The sequence below is a fragment of the Phycodurus eques genome, chromosome 21 (assembly GCF_024500275.1).
Source record: "Phycodurus eques isolate BA_2022a chromosome 21, UOR_Pequ_1.1, whole genome shotgun sequence".
NCBI lineage: Eukaryota > Metazoa > Chordata > Actinopteri > Syngnathiformes > Syngnathidae > Phycodurus > Phycodurus eques.
Window position 1 is genome coordinate 16,390,636 of NC_084545.1, and position 15,938 is coordinate 16,406,573.

Here is a 15,938-nt window from a genome sequence, read left to right on the forward strand (position 1 = left end):
AACATTTGCAGCGCATGAAAGGAATTCATGAAAATAGATCCGCGCGAGCGTTCCAACGAGGAGGCGCTCGGAGGCTCGGCGGCGAGCGGACGCCCCGCCGGCAGAGTTGGCAAAAGTGAACGGTCGGCCAAAACAAACCCAAAAGAGCCTCGACGGCCGCGTGAAGCAACATTTCGTTGATTATTGGTGAGCTGCAGTACAAAAGAACACGTTCAGGCACTTGCTTACAAATGTACGCTTTTAGTTGGCTTCGGTGTTAAAATACATTTGAAATAGTACATGTGGCTTTCAGGGCTCTCTGAGCCAAAGAGGTTGCCCACCCATGCTTCGTGTGCATAGATAGACACACACACACATACATACCTTGAGGGGTTCTCTGGCGCCCTCTAGTGGCACTGAAGAAGCCCAAGCCGTGCACGCTGATGAATGAAATCCTCGATAAAACTACGCGTGTTAGCTTGATGCTAACTCCTGACAACATTTCAACTTTGATGTTAACGGGGGGGGGGGGGGTTGTCCTCAGGATGCTGTCATGCTAATTGTTTTCATGACATTTGTGAGCATGTTAGCATTTTCTCAGCAGTCATTGAAAATGTTTCCATGGAGGACTTACCGCTTTGTTGAGGTCCAAGTTGAAAATGGTTTTCCAACTCAAAATAAATCGTGTTAAACGCTCAAAATTCCTTCAGAATTATGATTCTTAATCTCATGAATAATGTTTTTCATTCTCTTAGTGAATTTTCTGGAAGGAAGGTCCATCTTTGTTGTGACCTCAATTGTGACCTTTGGAGGTCAGTATGGCTCCTCTACTTGTCATCTTCATCATACTCATCTTCACCATCGTGTGCGCGCGTGCGTGTGTGTGTTGTGCTGATTGAGCATCCAAAGGTTTTCCTGCTTGACCTTCAACTTCCTTCACTCAAGTTTTAACGCTTGCTCATCATTTTTTATTGTATTTAACTTCAGTCATCCAGTAAAGCTAGTAAATAATATTTGACCTTTTCATGACGGTGAAAAGAATGATTATTCGAGTGTTTTTTGTTTGTTTTGTTTTTCTGCCAATGTAATGGTAGCCCTTGAACTTTTGCCCTTTTTCATTTGGTGTGTATTTCAAGTGGTGCCAGAGCAAACAAAGAGGCAAATGAAATATTTCATTTGTCACGTGAGAAAATGTGCAAAAGTTGGTGTCTGAAGTGACCGTTCTCAACTCAAATGATAAGATGGGAAATGGACTGCACTTCATCTCCACCGTCACAGTGCCCAAAACGCCTTCCGAAGCCTCACATTCGCCCACTCGCACAGCAACGGGCGACCGCTGCCGCGCCCCGCCGGGAGCAAATTAGGCTTCGGCGTCTTGCGGACAGTCGGAGCCGGGATTCGGACCGCCGACCGCCGGACGACCCGCTCCCCTCCCTTGCCCCCACCCCCCCTCCTCAGACGACGTTCCCGACATTGCAATTGCGTTACGGCCACACTTGACCCCCGGCAAACATTTCTTACAAAATGATGACAAAAAGCAAATCGCTAACTCGCTCCGTTTTGGGTCACACGCCCCTCACGAAATACGGTTTTGCCCACCAACCAAACAAGACAAAACGACTCCAAATGTGTTTTGGATCTGCTCGCTCCTTTCGTCTCATCGCCATTTTATCGGACCCTGACATTCTTTTTGACGTATTTGTATTCTTTTTATTTTAGTCATCTTTATCTGTGAGAACTCAGGGTGTGCAGACTTTTGCAACCACAATTTGTCAGTACTTTCTTTACTTGCCTTGTCAAAAAGGGCATTCTTTTGAAGATTGGCATTATTGTTATGTCCGAGCGTGACGGACAGCAGCGGGTCAAACAAACAAAGAGGAAGTTGCTCAGCGCCGGCGTGTCAGGGCGACCTCTGCGCTGGACGCTCGAGGTCAGAGGAAGTCAGACTTTTACTTCGAAAAGAAGGAAGTACTCGCCGCCTCCTGACGCTCGGACGCGCCGCAAACAGGAAGTCGCTCGGTTACTTAAGGGGCCCGGACGCGCACGTCAACATCACGACTGCGACTCCATCGCACAGGTAGGAACGCACACGCTGTTATTTTGCGCCGCTGACTTCCTTTTGGGAAACATGCTAACGAGGCTCGTGTCGGTGTTCCGTGTAAAAAATGTGAACAATGTGTCGTTTGTGAACCATTTCATTTCAATCAACCCAAATCGCAAAGAGTCAAAAAAACAAATGGAATCAAGTCCAATTCTCGAGCGTGTCCTGCATCACGTTTCTAAAGTTCTGGGTTGGAATCCGGCCGCCGACCTTTTCCCTCCCCAAAACGTTTCGTGGTCGTTTATCGAAGAGCAGCAGTCGGTCGACGTTCGCGAACGTGAGCGTTCGTCCGTCTGCGCTCCGACGCCGGCCGGCGACCGGTCCGGGGCGTCCCGTCCCGTCTCTCGCCCAAAGTCGGACGAATGACGCGAGCCGGCATTTTGTGCTCCGTTTCAGATCGCCTCTACGCCGCGGCCGTCATGAACACGACGGGGCGCTACAACGAGCCGGTGGGTGCGAGGCGCCCGCTCCGAAGCCGCTAACATTTTCACCGCGACCGTTCAGTAACCAGAAACAAAATGTCACCGCAGCCGTCCATCATCAACCTGGTGGGCAACATCGACGACTTTCCCGAATTCCAGCCCTTCCGCCCCCACGAAGACGGCGGCGAGGAGGAGTTTGACGCCGAGCCGGGCCCGCGAGGCCGGCGCGACGCGCTGAGCGTGGAGGGCGTGGACATGTGCAGGGAGATCAACATGCCCGAGCACCGCACCCGAGCCTACGACACCAGGAACCTGGTGGTCCGCCGGGGCCAAGAGTTCGTCCTGCACGTCACCTTTTCCCGACCCGTCACCCCCAGGGACAAGTTCCAGCTGGAGTTCCTGATTGGTGCGTCTCAGCAAAGGTTACCTTGTAGAGAAAATGGAGAAAAAGGCAACGTGCGAGGTGCTTAACGCAAAGAGGATGAGAGTAGGACGGGTCACTTCATCCGTCACGAGAAAAGCCACAGAGACGGCTGAGCGAGCGCCGGTCAAACATCTGCTAAGCTTCGAGTGCGTTCCATTGCCACGGCAACAGCGTGATGACAAAATGGGGGGAAAAATAGCAAAACCGATGCGATTGTCACGGACAGATAGCGGGTGCCGAGTAGCTAACGTGCCACGAGATGACGAGACTGCGCGAGGTTCGTGCCTTTGACTTGGGAACGCTTTGCCTCTGACTAGACTGGACTCGCTCAAAATTGACCGGGGACTCGGACTTTGATGTGTTTCACGGTAGCTTGAGACAAGACTTGAGAGTGCCTAGACCCGCTTGTAACGTGCGCAAACGTGAAGCTCCTCCCCTTTGGCCTCAGGTTCCAACCCCTCGGTCCGCCTGCGCACCCTGGAGCGGGTCACGTTCGGCACGCGCCACCGAGGTCGCTGGCCCGGTCGGATCGTGGATTCCCAGGGCTCGCGGACGGTGTTGGCAATCACGGCGCCGGCCGACACCATCGTGGGGAAGTTCCGCATGTACGTGACGGTCGTGTCCTGGAGGGGCTTGCAGCGCACCAAGAGGGACCCGGCCACCGACTGCTACGTGCTTTTCAACTGCTGGAACAGCGGTAGGTGAGAGCGCCGCTCCGAACGTCGGCCGTTGACGCTCCCTCGACGCTCCGCAGGGGATTCTGTGTATTATCCGGAAGAGCAAGGACGGCAGGAGTACGTCCTCAACGACAGCGGCGTCATCTACATCGGCTCCAGGTCCACTCTGCTCAGTCGCGACTGGGTCTTCGGGCAGGTTTGTCGACGCGCCGGCTAAAGGGCCCGCCCGCTGCCCGAGTAACGTCCGGCACGTCCTTGCAGTTTGAACGCGGTATCTTGGACGCGTGCATCTACATCCTGGACGTGTGCCGCATGCCCATCAGAAACCGCAGCAACGCCATCGAAATGGTCCGGAAGGGTTCCGCCTTGGTGAGCTCCGATAGGAACGTCGGCAACGAGTCGTCGTCGTCTTCTTTCTTTCTTTCTTTCTTTCTTTTCTTCTTCCCCTTGAACCTCACTGAGGGTTAGCCACAAGGAACGCTCCTCTTCCATCTTCGACCGTGTGCAAGACTTCCCTCGGCACATCCCGAAACCTCCCGTTCGGTCTCCCTCCGTTTCTTCCGCCCGAGCCGTCTCAACGCGGCCTCGCTAGCTCCGTCGGCAAACCTTCCAGGCTGCGGGCGTCCCCGATCCCGCCCGACCTCCAAACTCTCGGCATCTTCCGTCTCGCTCTCGTGTCCTCCCGGTCCGAAGCACCCTACGTCTGACCTTACACGCGTCCTCTCGACCTTCCCTTTTGCAGATCAACTCTCAGGATGAAAACGGTGTGCTGGTGGGCAACTGGAGCGAGAACTTTTCCGGAGGCATGGCGCCCACCCTGTGGACGGGCAGCGTGAATATCCTGCTGCAGTACGCCAACACGGGCAGCTCCGTGCGCTACGGCCAGTGCTGGGTCTTTGCCGGAGTCTTCAACACTTGTAAGAGCTCCCTCCACCGTAAAAAAAAACTCTGCGAATTGAGGAAAAGTCAGAAAGTTCAGGCAGTGAAGTCAGAGTGAAGTTTTTACTGGAACTGCATTTGAAGACTTTCCCTCCATCTGTCGCCACGGTAACGCTGACCGCGGCCACGCCGCTGATTGCTCCTTCGGCAGTCCTGCGCTGCCTGGGCATCCCGGCCAGAGTCATCTCCAACTTCAACTCGGCTCACGACAACAACGGCAACCTGAAAATCGAACTCATCTTCAGGGAAGACGGGTCCGCGGACGAGCGCAACACGCACGACTCCATCTGGTGAGTCCCTCGAACATTCGTTGACGTCCGACAGCGTCGCCAGAAGTCGCGACCGTTTTATTCGTCCCCCCCAGCCCTTTTTGCGGCTCAGACGATCGAGTCGCGGTCGTGCATATTGCCGTGACTTCCCGCGGTGAAACCCGCCTCCCAACAAAGAGGTCGCCTTTCCCGTTGAACGCGATTGTGCCAAAGACACGGATTTAACATCCAAATTTCAATATTGATCATGTCAGTAAGTGTTCCGTACATCGCTAGCTGTAAACACTGATGAAAATACACGCGTTGCTTTAGTGCTTGCCGGCTGTATTTCCTAAACACTCATCAGACGAGAGCGTGACATGCTGTTGCGCAAGTTTATGAGTGAGGAATTCTGGGTTGTGGCTTTGAGAAGTTCAGTTTTGCCTGGCGTTTCGAGCCGCCACATCCAATATGGCACCGACGGGCCAACCCGCTCGCGATGTTGTCTGCGTCTACCGTCCTCGCCTATAAGGTCCCGCCGCTCACGGTGTCGTCTGCGGCGGTCCGTCCGTGCAGGAACTACCACTGCTGGAACGAGGTCTTCATGACGCGCCCGGACCTGCCCCCCCGACTGAGCGGCTGGCAGGTGGTGGACGCCACCCCCCAGGAGACCAGCGACGGTAGGCGGGGGGGTGCGGGGGGGAGACTTGCTTGAAAGTCCAAGGCTAAGAGCGCAGACTTCCTTGTGACCCGCGCAGGACTGTACCGCTGCGGTCCCGCCTCGGTCCTCGCCATCAAGGAGGGTCTGGTGGGGCACTCCTACGACGGCGCCTTCATTTTCGCCGAGGTCAGCCGTGAAGTCCGGGCGGGCCGCTTCCCCTTTCTTCCGAGCTTTACCGTCGGCGTGCGCGCCCCCCGCAGGTGAACAGCGACGTCATCTACGTGACGCAGGACAAGTACGGCAACGAACTCTCCACCTACGTGGACAAGAGGCTGGTGGGGCTGGGACTCTTCACCAAGCACATCCTGGCGGACGCCCCCGTCGACATCACGCACACGTACAAGTACCAAGAAGGTGAGGAGGGCGCTCCGATTCCGCCTCGGCCCCGCTAACGTGTGCGCGTGCGCAGGAAGCGGCGACGAAGCCAGGGCCATGGAGACGGCCCAGAGCTTCGGCTTGGCGAGAGACCACCCGGACCAGCCCGTCGCCGCAGATGTTCTGATCACCGTCTCGCTCGCCGCTGAACAGGTGTCCTCGCGTCTCCGCGTGCCTTCGCGTGCGACTCCAGATCTTTACACGCGTCTTTCTCTCCTCGCGGCGACGGTCAGGTGGACCTGGGTAAGGACGTGTACGTGACGGTGGAGTTCCAGAACCACGGCGACGCGGCCCAAACGGTGAAGGCGCTGGTGACGTGCGCCGTCATCTACTACACGGGCGTGCTGTCCAAGCGCTTCAAAGAGGAGCCCGTGGAGGTCACCGTGCCGCCCAATCAGAGTGAGTCGCTCGCAGGCCCGCTGCGTGTCTTCGGATCACGTGACCCCCGCGATCGCACTGGCGACTTGCCAACGAGCAAGACTTTCACTGTCATCCGAATGCGCGTCGCGGCTCGGAGCGCCTGAAACCACCCGATTGAGAGCCGGCGGGTGGCGCCATCTGACTTTCAATTTCAATTTCTAATGCCTCTTTTACCGTCAACATTTGACATGGAAACGCTTCCAAACAAAACAAATCTGCGTTGAAAACAACAAATGCGTAACTTCAAATTCAAAGTCAGGTGGCACAAAAATCCCAGAAGAGGTAAACACGCGGGCAACCAGGGAGAAGTTGGAGCTTTGAGCAGACCGGTCGCCTCATTTGGTGTGCGCTGCCATTGGAAGGTTTTGGCTTTTGCTTTTGCTTGTTTTCGTCTTTTCACCGTTGTGTTTCCCATCCTGATTTTCTTCGTCGTGTGCTGCATCAGTTCAACTGCCGTTTTGCACAACGCCTGGCGGCGTTGCCTCCCCTCGGAGAGAGGAAAAAAAAGGCTCCCCGGGTTCGTCGTGCGCCTTCTGCCACCGAGCGGAAGGACATTTCTTTGTTCATGCCTGTCGCGGCCAGGCATGAACAAAGCCAAGAAAGATGCAGAGATCTTTCATCATCCATCCATCCATCCGTCCATTTTCTGTTGCGCTTCTCCCCACGCGGGTCGCGGGCGTGCCGGAGCCTATCCCGGCTGTCATCGGGGAGGAGGCGGCGTACGCCCCGAACCGGTCGCCAGCCCATCGCAGGGCACATAGAAACAAACAACCATTCGCACTCACATTCGCACCTACGGGCAATTTAGAGTCTCCAATTCATGCATGTTTTTGGGATGCGGGAGGAAAGCGGAGTGCCCGGAGAAAAGCCACGCGGGCACGGGGAGAACATGCAAACTCCCCCCAGGCGGGGCCGGGGATCGAACCCCGGTCCTCTGCCTTGCGAGGCAGACGCTCTAAGCCGTCGCTCACCGTGCCGCCACCTGCCTGTAATATAGTCAATTTGTTCCAGCCCAGAGGTGGTAAAAACGCCATATTGGTTTGCAATAGGAGAGCAGAACCTGTATGTGTGGGACCTTAAGAGTTCATGGGTGAAATAACACATAACATCGTGGAACGGCTCTCCTCTGCCGCCGAGGCTGCCGCAACTGCTCTGACACGATGCGGTCACGCACACGTCACGCTGTCCAATTTAGTCGAAAAATAAACGATTGGTCTCGGCTTGTCACCGTATTGCTGTGGAAGAGACCACTTGGAACGAAATCCCTTTTTGACGATGCGACTCGTGCGCTTGACTTGCAGCCGAGCGTGTGGTGCTGAAGACCAAGGCTCAAGATTACATGAAGAACTTGGGCTTCCAGCGCTTCCTGTGCTTCACCCTGGCGGGTCACGGGGAGACAGTGTACCTGAACGCCATGAAGGTGGTCTACCTGCAGGCGCCGCACCTCCAGCTCAAGGTAGCCTCGCTCGCTCGCCCGCCGGCTCGGCGGCGTGACAGGAAGTTGACGCGAGCTCGCCGTCGCCCCGCAGGTGAGCGGCGTCCAGGAGGTCGGACGGCACATGTTCGTCAACGTGTCCTTCACCAACACCTTCAACTTCCCGCTCTACAACGTCACCCTGGCCATGGAGGGCCCGCGAGCCGTGTCCAACAGGACGCACTTCTACAAGTGCGAACGTCGGCTCGTGCGTGTGCCAGCATGATGGCGCGCGTGTCTTCATGTGTGTGTGCGTGCGTGTGCGTGTGTGTTGCAGTGTCCTCCAGCCTCAAGCTTCCTTTAACTGGAAGGAGTCCTTCGTCCCGCAAGTGATGGGGAAGCGCACCCTGGTGGCCGTGATGTACGCTGCAAATCTCTGCGAGGTAAAAAAAACAACAACAAAAGTGCCACTCGCCGTTTATCCATCCGCAATACGAGACCCGAGGGGGAAAAAAGTCGCTTTTACGCCTCCGGCGCCCTTGAAACGCTTTTGTATGAAAAGACACTCGCACGTATTCCTCGGCACCTGTTCTCACGAGTTCTCCAAATAAGAAGCCCAGTGTGCTTGCTTCAAGCTGATTCGGATCACTCCCACTTCAAGGCTACTGCGTTACACTTCATAAAACAAAAGAGGAAAATCAATCAAGTTGGGATTTGGAATTCATGTCATCATGTCGCAATTTTGTCCTAAAAAAGCAACCTTTTTTGTCATGGATTTTAGTTTGCGAGATTGCGGGTTCGAATCCCGGCCCCGCCCGTGTGGACTTTGCGTGTTCCCCCCGCGCCTGCGTGGCTTTTGTCCCCAGAACAGGCACGCGAGGCTAATCGAAGACTTGAAATTGCGATGTCGTCGTTTGTTTTCGATACGCCCTGCGATCGGCCGGCGACCGGTTCGGGGCGCACCCCCCCCTCTCGCCCCGAAGATAGCCGGCCGGGATAGGCGCCGGCAGGCCCGCCGCCCGCGTGAGGAGAAGCGCTTCGGAAAACGGAGGAATGAATGAATGAATGATTTGCTTTATACTGAAATCCAAACAAGCGTTGTTGTGTTTGTCGTCGGGCGTCGCCTCTCTTGCAGATTTGGGGCAAGGTCGACTTCTTGGTGGAGGCCGGGCCCGCCGTCGCCAACTGAGGCGCCGACGTCGAAGTGTTTGATTCTCTTTCGCACGAAATCAGTCAGCAATCCGAGAGAATCGGCGGAAAACCAAAAGCGGCCGGCACCAGATTGAGGCTTCGGCCGACGCCGGCGATATTCAAGCGAGCGTAGATTCCAATTTGACAATGAGGAAAGTCGATCTCTTCGTATCGGATGATTTCTCTCGGCTCATCGTTCGCTCTCACGTGTTTCCTGCTCATATACTAACCCGATAAAGCAAAGTCAAAAGCACTCACGTGGTCTCTGAGCGTTATTGATGATGAGGATTATTTGTTCAAAAGTCAATTTCCACGTCTGCACTTGATTACAAAACACGAAGACTGCGCACGTGTGTTTCTATCGTCAAGGATGACAGACGGCAGACACGCGTTGTCCAGAGTGCACAACGCATCCGCGCAGGCTGCAGGGCCCATTTTCACCGCTAGAGGGCGACCGGCGTCAGCAAACGTGCGCGTGTATATATCGAGGCCTCTAATATGTGAAGGTTCAAAAGCTGTCGACAAGCTTTGTCTTTTTTGCCTCGCGCAATGGCGGACCTTCGCCGTGCAGCAGAGGTCCCTCTGCTCGCCATGTTACGAGACGCGCCGGGTCTTCGAGGCGTTTCCGCAAAGCGCCAGGCGAGGCTCGCTTCATTGAGGGGCGGACCCGGAAGTGAGGCCGAAGCCTCGCGGCCCGGCTGCACCACGTGACCCGTTGCCGCGAGGTTTGACAGCGATCGAAACCCCTCACCCGGGCTCCGTTCAAAATGGGCGTGTGCGTTTTATATAGAGAGTTGCGGTCAGCTCGGTTTGGAGGAAGACTGCGCAGCTCGCGCAGGCCGCTCGTTTGGAGCGTTGACAGTAGCGAGCGAGCGGTTCCGAACGCTCCCCGGAATCCTCCCGCCCGCTAAGTTGTCGCACTCCACTCCGAGTCGGAACCGCACCGCATAAGGGAAGGTGACCGAGGCTCAGCGATGACCCCACTGCACTGCCGCCCTTTCTTATTGCATTCAGACAGCACAGTCAAATACAACCTGACTGGGAGAGGAGAGATGACTTGAAAGATCTTGCTCTTCCCTGCTATTTCCAACGAAGCACTCTGCCCTCCATTTGACACAAAGACTTCGTACAGCCAGTGATGAGGAACATCGTCAGCGCGCAGGATACGCCGAACCATCCTGTATTTGACACTTTATGTTGGGAAATGACTTGGTCAAACATCGTGTTGTAATACACGGCCATTGACAAGAGCTGCCTGCGATGACGCGCACGGCCAGCAGGTGGTTTCGTGTGCAACGAAGCGTCGAGAAATGAACCGTGACGCCAACCAACGGCTCGAGTGTTACGAGGCTCCGTTTGTATTATTTTGTCATTACGGTTGAAAATGCGGGCTTTAGGGGGCGAGGGGAGCGCAGAGTTTTTCATCAAAGACCCCTCCCCCACCCAAGTTAGCCGTCGCCACGGCGACAGTCACAAACCGGTTCGTCCAGATAGGACGCAAACCGTTGGCAACTGATTGCATGAATCCAAGCGGCCGCTGCGCTGCGCTGCGCTGAGTAATCGTTCTGTCGCTCAACGGAGCAAAGGTTAAAGTTCGTCGTCGAGTGAAGACGCGCTCGTCACGCGCTCTTCCGTTCAGGGGAGCCGTCACGACCGGGAACCGGTTCTGCAGCCCCTCGCTGGCTGGAGATGGGTTTTGTTTTTTTTGTGTGAGGCGCGCGCGCGCTGCCGACAGGTGTCGCTGTCACGCGTCGCCAAAAGGGGCGTGTCCTATCTACCGATTTCATATCTGTGGGGTCCACTGTGGTGGATTGTTTTTCGATGAGTATATTTTGTCAAGTTTATACAATTTACTAAACGGTCACGCCCGTCGTCGTTGACGACTTTTCAACACGCATCGTGGGATACGTTGACGGCGTCAAATAGAGAATGACCTCGGAACCTCGCAAATGGCCGACTCGCTGCAGCGGTGCCTTGACTTAGGAGTTTCATTTGGGCTGTGACCCAGCTCAGTTCTCAATTGACTCAAGCATCGAAACAAACTCCATTCATCTGTTGCGGCCGCGCAAACAAATACATTCTAACATTTTTTGTTTTGTTTTTTAATCAAGAAAAAAAACATTCGGCGACCGGTGAGAGCGTCTGCCTCACAGTTCTGAGGACCGGGGTTCAATCCTGTGCGGAGTTTGCATGTTCTCCCCGCGCCCGCGTGGCTTTTCTCCGGGCACTCCGCTTTCCTCCCGCATCCCCAAAACACGCACGGTAGGTTCATTGAAGAGTCTAAATTGCCCGTAGGTGCGAATGTGAGTGCGAATGGTTGTTCGTTTGTATGCGCCCTGCGATCGGCCGGCGACCGGTTCGGGGCGTACCCCGCCTCCTGCCCGATGACGGCCGGGATTGGGTCCGGCGCGCCCGCGACCCGCGTGAGGAGAAGCGCGGCAGAAAATGGACGGATGGAAAAAAAAAATTCAGGCTCAGCTTCATAACGTTTCAGCAAGCCCACACAGGTGCACATGAGCGTTGGGCTGATGTGTGCCTTTAAGGGGCGTGGCCTAAGAGCGACATCAGGAGCTGATCCGGATCCGGTTGGCCAGTTGCCACGCGGTCACTCGGCGAGTGCATGCTCCTTGTCAGTGTTTTCATTTTGGCTCCGACCTCCTCGAATCCCCAAATTCACTCAAGCGGCGGCAAATTCTGAAGCTCGCTCCTAATTCCAATTTTGCCAGCGACCAAACGACGGCTCGTAAATGAAAAAAAGCGCTAAGTCGGGCCGCTGTGAGCTCTGTCCGCCCCCTCGCCGGCGTGTCGACGGAGATGCTTCGCCCCTCGGCAATATCGCCACGGCGACGCGCCACTAAACAACGCCTCACGCCGAACTTTGTGCCGGCGCCTTCCCCTCCTCGACATCCTCAAAGAGGCTGCGAGTTAGTCAGGCCTCCGAAGTTCCCAAAAAAAGGCCTGGAAAGTTGTTTGGATTGATTTTTTTTGCACCGTTTGTACTCACGAACATGGCAGCGGACAGACGGGAGGTCGTTCGCAAAAGCACGAACGGCGTTGACGACTTCGGGAACGTTAGCGACTCCTTTTCAAAAAGGCGACTGGCGGACTTGAATTCCTGTCCGGAAACAAGCAAGTTTTGGGCTAAAAAGAAGTCGTCGTCGCTTCTGGAAACTTGCAAAGTCCAATTCCCCAACTCGACTGCGTCCGTTCTCCGAAAACGGTTTGTCTGAACGCACGAAATGTAAAACCTTTCATAAAAGACGGACGTGAGAAGGAGCCAAATCCTTCTCACGTTGTTTTGCGGATGACAAGCGAGGAAGCCGCTGGAAAGCCGTCACGCTGAACATGTCCAAAGACGCGCCGCTCATCATTCTGCGGTTCGGCAAAAACGGTCGCCTTCGACCCGAGGTATGCGCTTACGAGCCACCAAAAGCGGCGGAGAGAGCCGTGTCGCGTGGACGACGTCCAATTGTTGACCTCTTCGAATGTTCACGACCTGTATGTTTTGTCAGAGCAAGAAGCACTTATTTTCACATGGTCGCAGAAAAGCTGAATTGAAACTCTTTGCGTGGAAGATGATGCAAATGAAATTCGGAAGAAGAAAAAGAAACAGTATGAAAGCTTGTTCGCTGTCAGCAAAAAGACAAATCCCAGAAAGGACAAATCGCTGGGTCCCGGTGAACAAGTTGAGCGAAGCGTTCGCTCGTCGTGACGAAGGAGTCGCGTGACCGCGGGAGCCTCTCGGCGGAGTCGTTAGCGGAGAAAAGCGCAACGAGGAGATGAGCGACGTCGCGATCCGGCCGCTCGAGTGCTAACGCGTGATAGCATGCTAACGTAGCCTCAAGGTTCGAAAGCGACTTTGTGACTTCTTCTTCTAAGACGCACGCGCTGTCTTGGCACTCGTTCCCGCATCACTGCAGAGGGATCGTCGTATCGTGGACGATGGCGGCCGGGAAAGACGATCGATAATCACAATCGACGGCGTGATGAAGGATCAGGAAACGAGCGCGTAATTGTCAGCGGCCGCCGTTCGTATGCGGCCGATCTGGGGCTGAAATGATTCATCAAAGACTCTCGAGGTGCGCGAATTCATCGCCGGATCGATAACTAAGCGCTTATCAAATTCATCAACGGCTGTTTTGAACACTGATGAATCGTTTCGAGAGCTTTTAACTTCGACTGGTCGAACTTGTCAGCATTTCAGCCGTAAACGTTTCATTGAACCTACGAATTGTTATTGTTTTTTCAGAAATGTTCACGCTTTGTTGTCGGAAGGTTCCTTCGTATTTGTGGTTTATCAGCCATTTTGGAAATGTTTCAAGGCTACTCGGTCGGGCAGCATTCGCGACGCCGTCGCGGTCGCGTCATCGCAACGTGCCGATCGACGTCAGCTGCTGGACATTCTGGACTAAATATTTGACAAATGCATGAAATGTAATGACACGAGATGGTTTACGCCGAATATATTTGACAAGAAATACAAACGAAGCACTTCGTGATGATTTTTCCGTTTCAGCGCAATGCATCATGGGATACCCAGGAGGCATTAGTTTCCCTCGTTGTTCGCTGCTTTTCAAGATGCATTGCGGGCTACGTGGAGGGGAGAACTTCTCCTCACGGCGCAAAATGGCCAACAATTAGTTGACTTCCTATTTTCAAGTCGTCCTTCAGCACACCCTCCTCCCCCTCCTCCTCCTCCTCACCCGACAGCCACGATGGCGACGGAGGGCGTCGAAATGGAGCGCTCCCGAACGACAGCATAGACGAGAGCGCCGCCCGAGTGGCCATGCGGGGAAGTGCAGCTCACGTGACGCTTCGACTGGCGACGCGTTCCAGTTCGGCCAGTTTATCGCACACATGAATGCCCAAGAGACAAAATGTAAATGTGCCAAATGACGGGACACCCAAAAAGTCAAATGATCTTGTTTTGGATGGGAGAAAACATTGAGAACGTTTGACTTCGATGTCTTCTGGTTCATCAAATGCAAATGGTCTTATCTGACGACGATTTTCACTGAGCCAAGTTGACTACCAACATTGAATCAATCCAAAACAAAATCTTCTCGGTTTGGACTTTGTCTAGCAGCAGACGCTCAATATCTTCTTCCTCCTTCGGCGCGTGAACCTTTTTTTCAAATCAGATGCCGGCTCATTTTCCACATTTCTGCGGTGACGTTTGATCGTCGGAGGTTTTGTCCCGCTGCGTGATTTGCACAACCGCTGACGACTCTGCGCCATTTTCACACTCGCGCTCCCGCACGTGCTCGTGTTGACGTCCTGAGTGAATATTTGGCCGTTTTGCAGCCTTTCCGACGACTGCGGACGAACGCCTTGTGTGTTTTCAGCGTACTTGGCCAATAAAGATGCTTGTGACGTCGGATGTGATGTGTTTCAACTTGCTCCGATCTCAGCACCCGAACACAAAGTCGTTGCATTCGACTTTTGAGAGCGCAAGTCACATCTTAGCGCTTCGAAATTGTCGGCAGGTGTGCACGCGAGAAGAGAAGCTGAGAAGCTGAGAAGCTGAGAAGCTGACGAGCTGCAGCGGGCCTTGCTGGGCCTTAGCATCCTCCTCCTCTCGCCGCAGGTCTCGCGAGATCCGCGCCGCCTTCCTCTGCTCTTCGGATGCTGCGCCGACGTTTGGGCACCGCAGCAAAGTTGCCCGAGGAAGGAAGGCCAGTGGGTGGGGGCGGGGGTGGGGGGAGGGGGAGGGGGCGCGGGTGAGGAGGGGCCGGGGGAGGGGGTGAGGGTGGGCACACGACGAGTTGACTCGCCAAACGACACAAACGGCAAAGTTTCAAAGAAGTTGGCTGCGCGTGCGCGAAAAGGAGGAAGAAGCCTCCCGCGGGCGTGTGCGCGTGCACAGAGATGCTTGATGGCCACGTCCCCTTGGAGACACACACACACACACGCACACACACGACACGTGACGCGCATTAGTGCGCGGCTTTAGACACACGCGCGCACACACACGCGGAGGGAGGAGAGGCCGACGACTCGAACTCTCAACAAGCTTCTTCTTCGAGTCTTTTTTGACTCGAGTGACTTGTGAGAGAGGGAGGAAGAGGAGGGGGAGGAAGAGGGAGGGAGGAGGAGGAGGAGGAGGAGGGAGGAGGAGGAGAAGCCGGAGTAAAGTTTGTCCAAGTTTGCACATCCCTTCGGAAACGCCATTTTGATTCGTCTCCTCTTCGGATCAAGTTTGCAGCCTCTCCGCCGCCACTGCCTTCATCTTCATCCTCATCTCGGCGCCCCTCATCGTCGTCGTCGTCGTCGTCGTCGCCCGCCACGATGTCTCGGCGCGAGCGGCCCAACCCCGACCGAGTCCAACGTAAGTGTTCACGTTGTTTGTTTGTCGCTCTCGTTGACTTGTTGCCGTGCTGCCAATCAACTTTTAAGATGGCGAGCGAGCACTTTTCCTCTTCCGAGTTCGATGCGCATCCAAGCGGCGGAATTCAGCGCGGCGGCTCTCTTCCTCCTTCGCCGCACTTTGAAGCTCGCTCGAGCTGCTTTTTTTCCGCACAAACTTTTGTGCTGGGCGGCCGTCGTGGGAGCTTTTTGTCCCGCGGGGAGGGCGGCGCGGCGCGGCGCGGGGGGTGGGGGTGGGTGTGTGTGTGTGTGTGTGTGTGGGGGGGGGGGGGGGTCAAAGGGTACTCGCTGCCGGAGGCGAGCATCCATATCTCGGGTGCACTTTGGTCGGAGGCTCGCTGCTGGTCAGTTAGTTAGTTAGTTAGTGGCCATGTGTAAAGCTAGCTGACGGTAGCGTCAGCTAGCCGGCGGCAAGCAGCAAACTGGCTTCCGGCCAGCGCTTTCAGAGTAAAAGCACCTGTTGACTTCGCTCGCGTCCGACCTTATTGAGGGACTTTGAATCCTATTTGCGATTTGAAGCGTGTACGTGACTCAATGTGGCGTTTGACGTGGCGGCGGGCATCCCGCGACAGCCCCCGTCCGATTCTCCTCGCTGGTTGGTTTTCGGCACTTTCGCCAGCTCCGAGCATGTTGACCCAAGTCCGGCCGTTGTAATTTGGAG

General features: G+C 55.2%; 2 protein-coding genes across 5 annotated transcripts in view; both read left to right on the forward strand.

Annotated features, from left to right (window-relative positions):
• The first annotated feature begins 1,986 nt into the window (after window positions 1–1,986).
• LOC133396488 (coagulation factor XIII A chain-like) lies at window positions 1,987–9,155 on the forward strand. Its single transcript, XM_061666393.1, has 17 exons — window positions 1,987–2,056; window positions 2,477–2,529; window positions 2,611–2,908; window positions 3,375–3,623; window positions 3,681–3,799; window positions 3,865–3,972; window positions 4,346–4,520; window positions 4,694–4,832; window positions 5,367–5,470; window positions 5,549–5,637; window positions 5,712–5,865; window positions 5,921–6,039; window positions 6,120–6,285; window positions 7,608–7,762; window positions 7,836–7,972; window positions 8,058–8,163; window positions 8,856–9,155. The coding sequence occupies exons 2-17, from the start codon at window positions 2,500–2,502 to the stop codon at window positions 8,907–8,909; spliced, it is 2,202 nt and encodes a 733-aa protein (XP_061522377.1). The 5' UTR covers window positions 1,987–2,056; window positions 2,477–2,499; the 3' UTR covers window positions 8,910–9,155.
• A 5,483-nt stretch (window positions 9,156–14,638) lies between these two features.
• rreb1a (ras responsive element binding protein 1a) overlaps window positions 14,639–15,938 on the forward strand; it is a 35,429-nt gene continuing 34,129 nt past the window's right edge. The window contains exon 1 of one of the 4 annotated variants that reach the window (XM_061666958.1): window positions 14,639–15,239. In XM_061666958.1, coding sequence (XP_061522942.1) covers window positions 15,200–15,239 — 40 coding nt within the window. In that variant the 5' untranslated portion in view covers window positions 14,639–15,199. The remainder of the gene's footprint in view (window positions 15,240–15,938) is intronic. The other 3 variants (XM_061666956.1, XM_061666955.1, XM_061666957.1) reach the window with 3 other exon arrangements.

Excerpts from the sequence above, each read along its gene's own strand:
- LOC133396488 (XM_061666393.1), top strand. The coding sequence starts at position 2,500 with ATGAACACGACGGGGCGCTACAACGAGCCG. Across the intron at positions 4,521-4,693 it reads TGCCGGAGTCTTCAACACTT|TCCTGCGCTGCCTGGGCATC; the intron begins GTAAGAGCTCCC and ends CTCCTTCGGCAG. Across the intron at positions 5,638-5,711 it reads GCGCCTTCATTTTCGCCGAG|GTGAACAGCGACGTCATCTA; the intron begins GTCAGCCGTGAA and ends CGCCCCCCGCAG.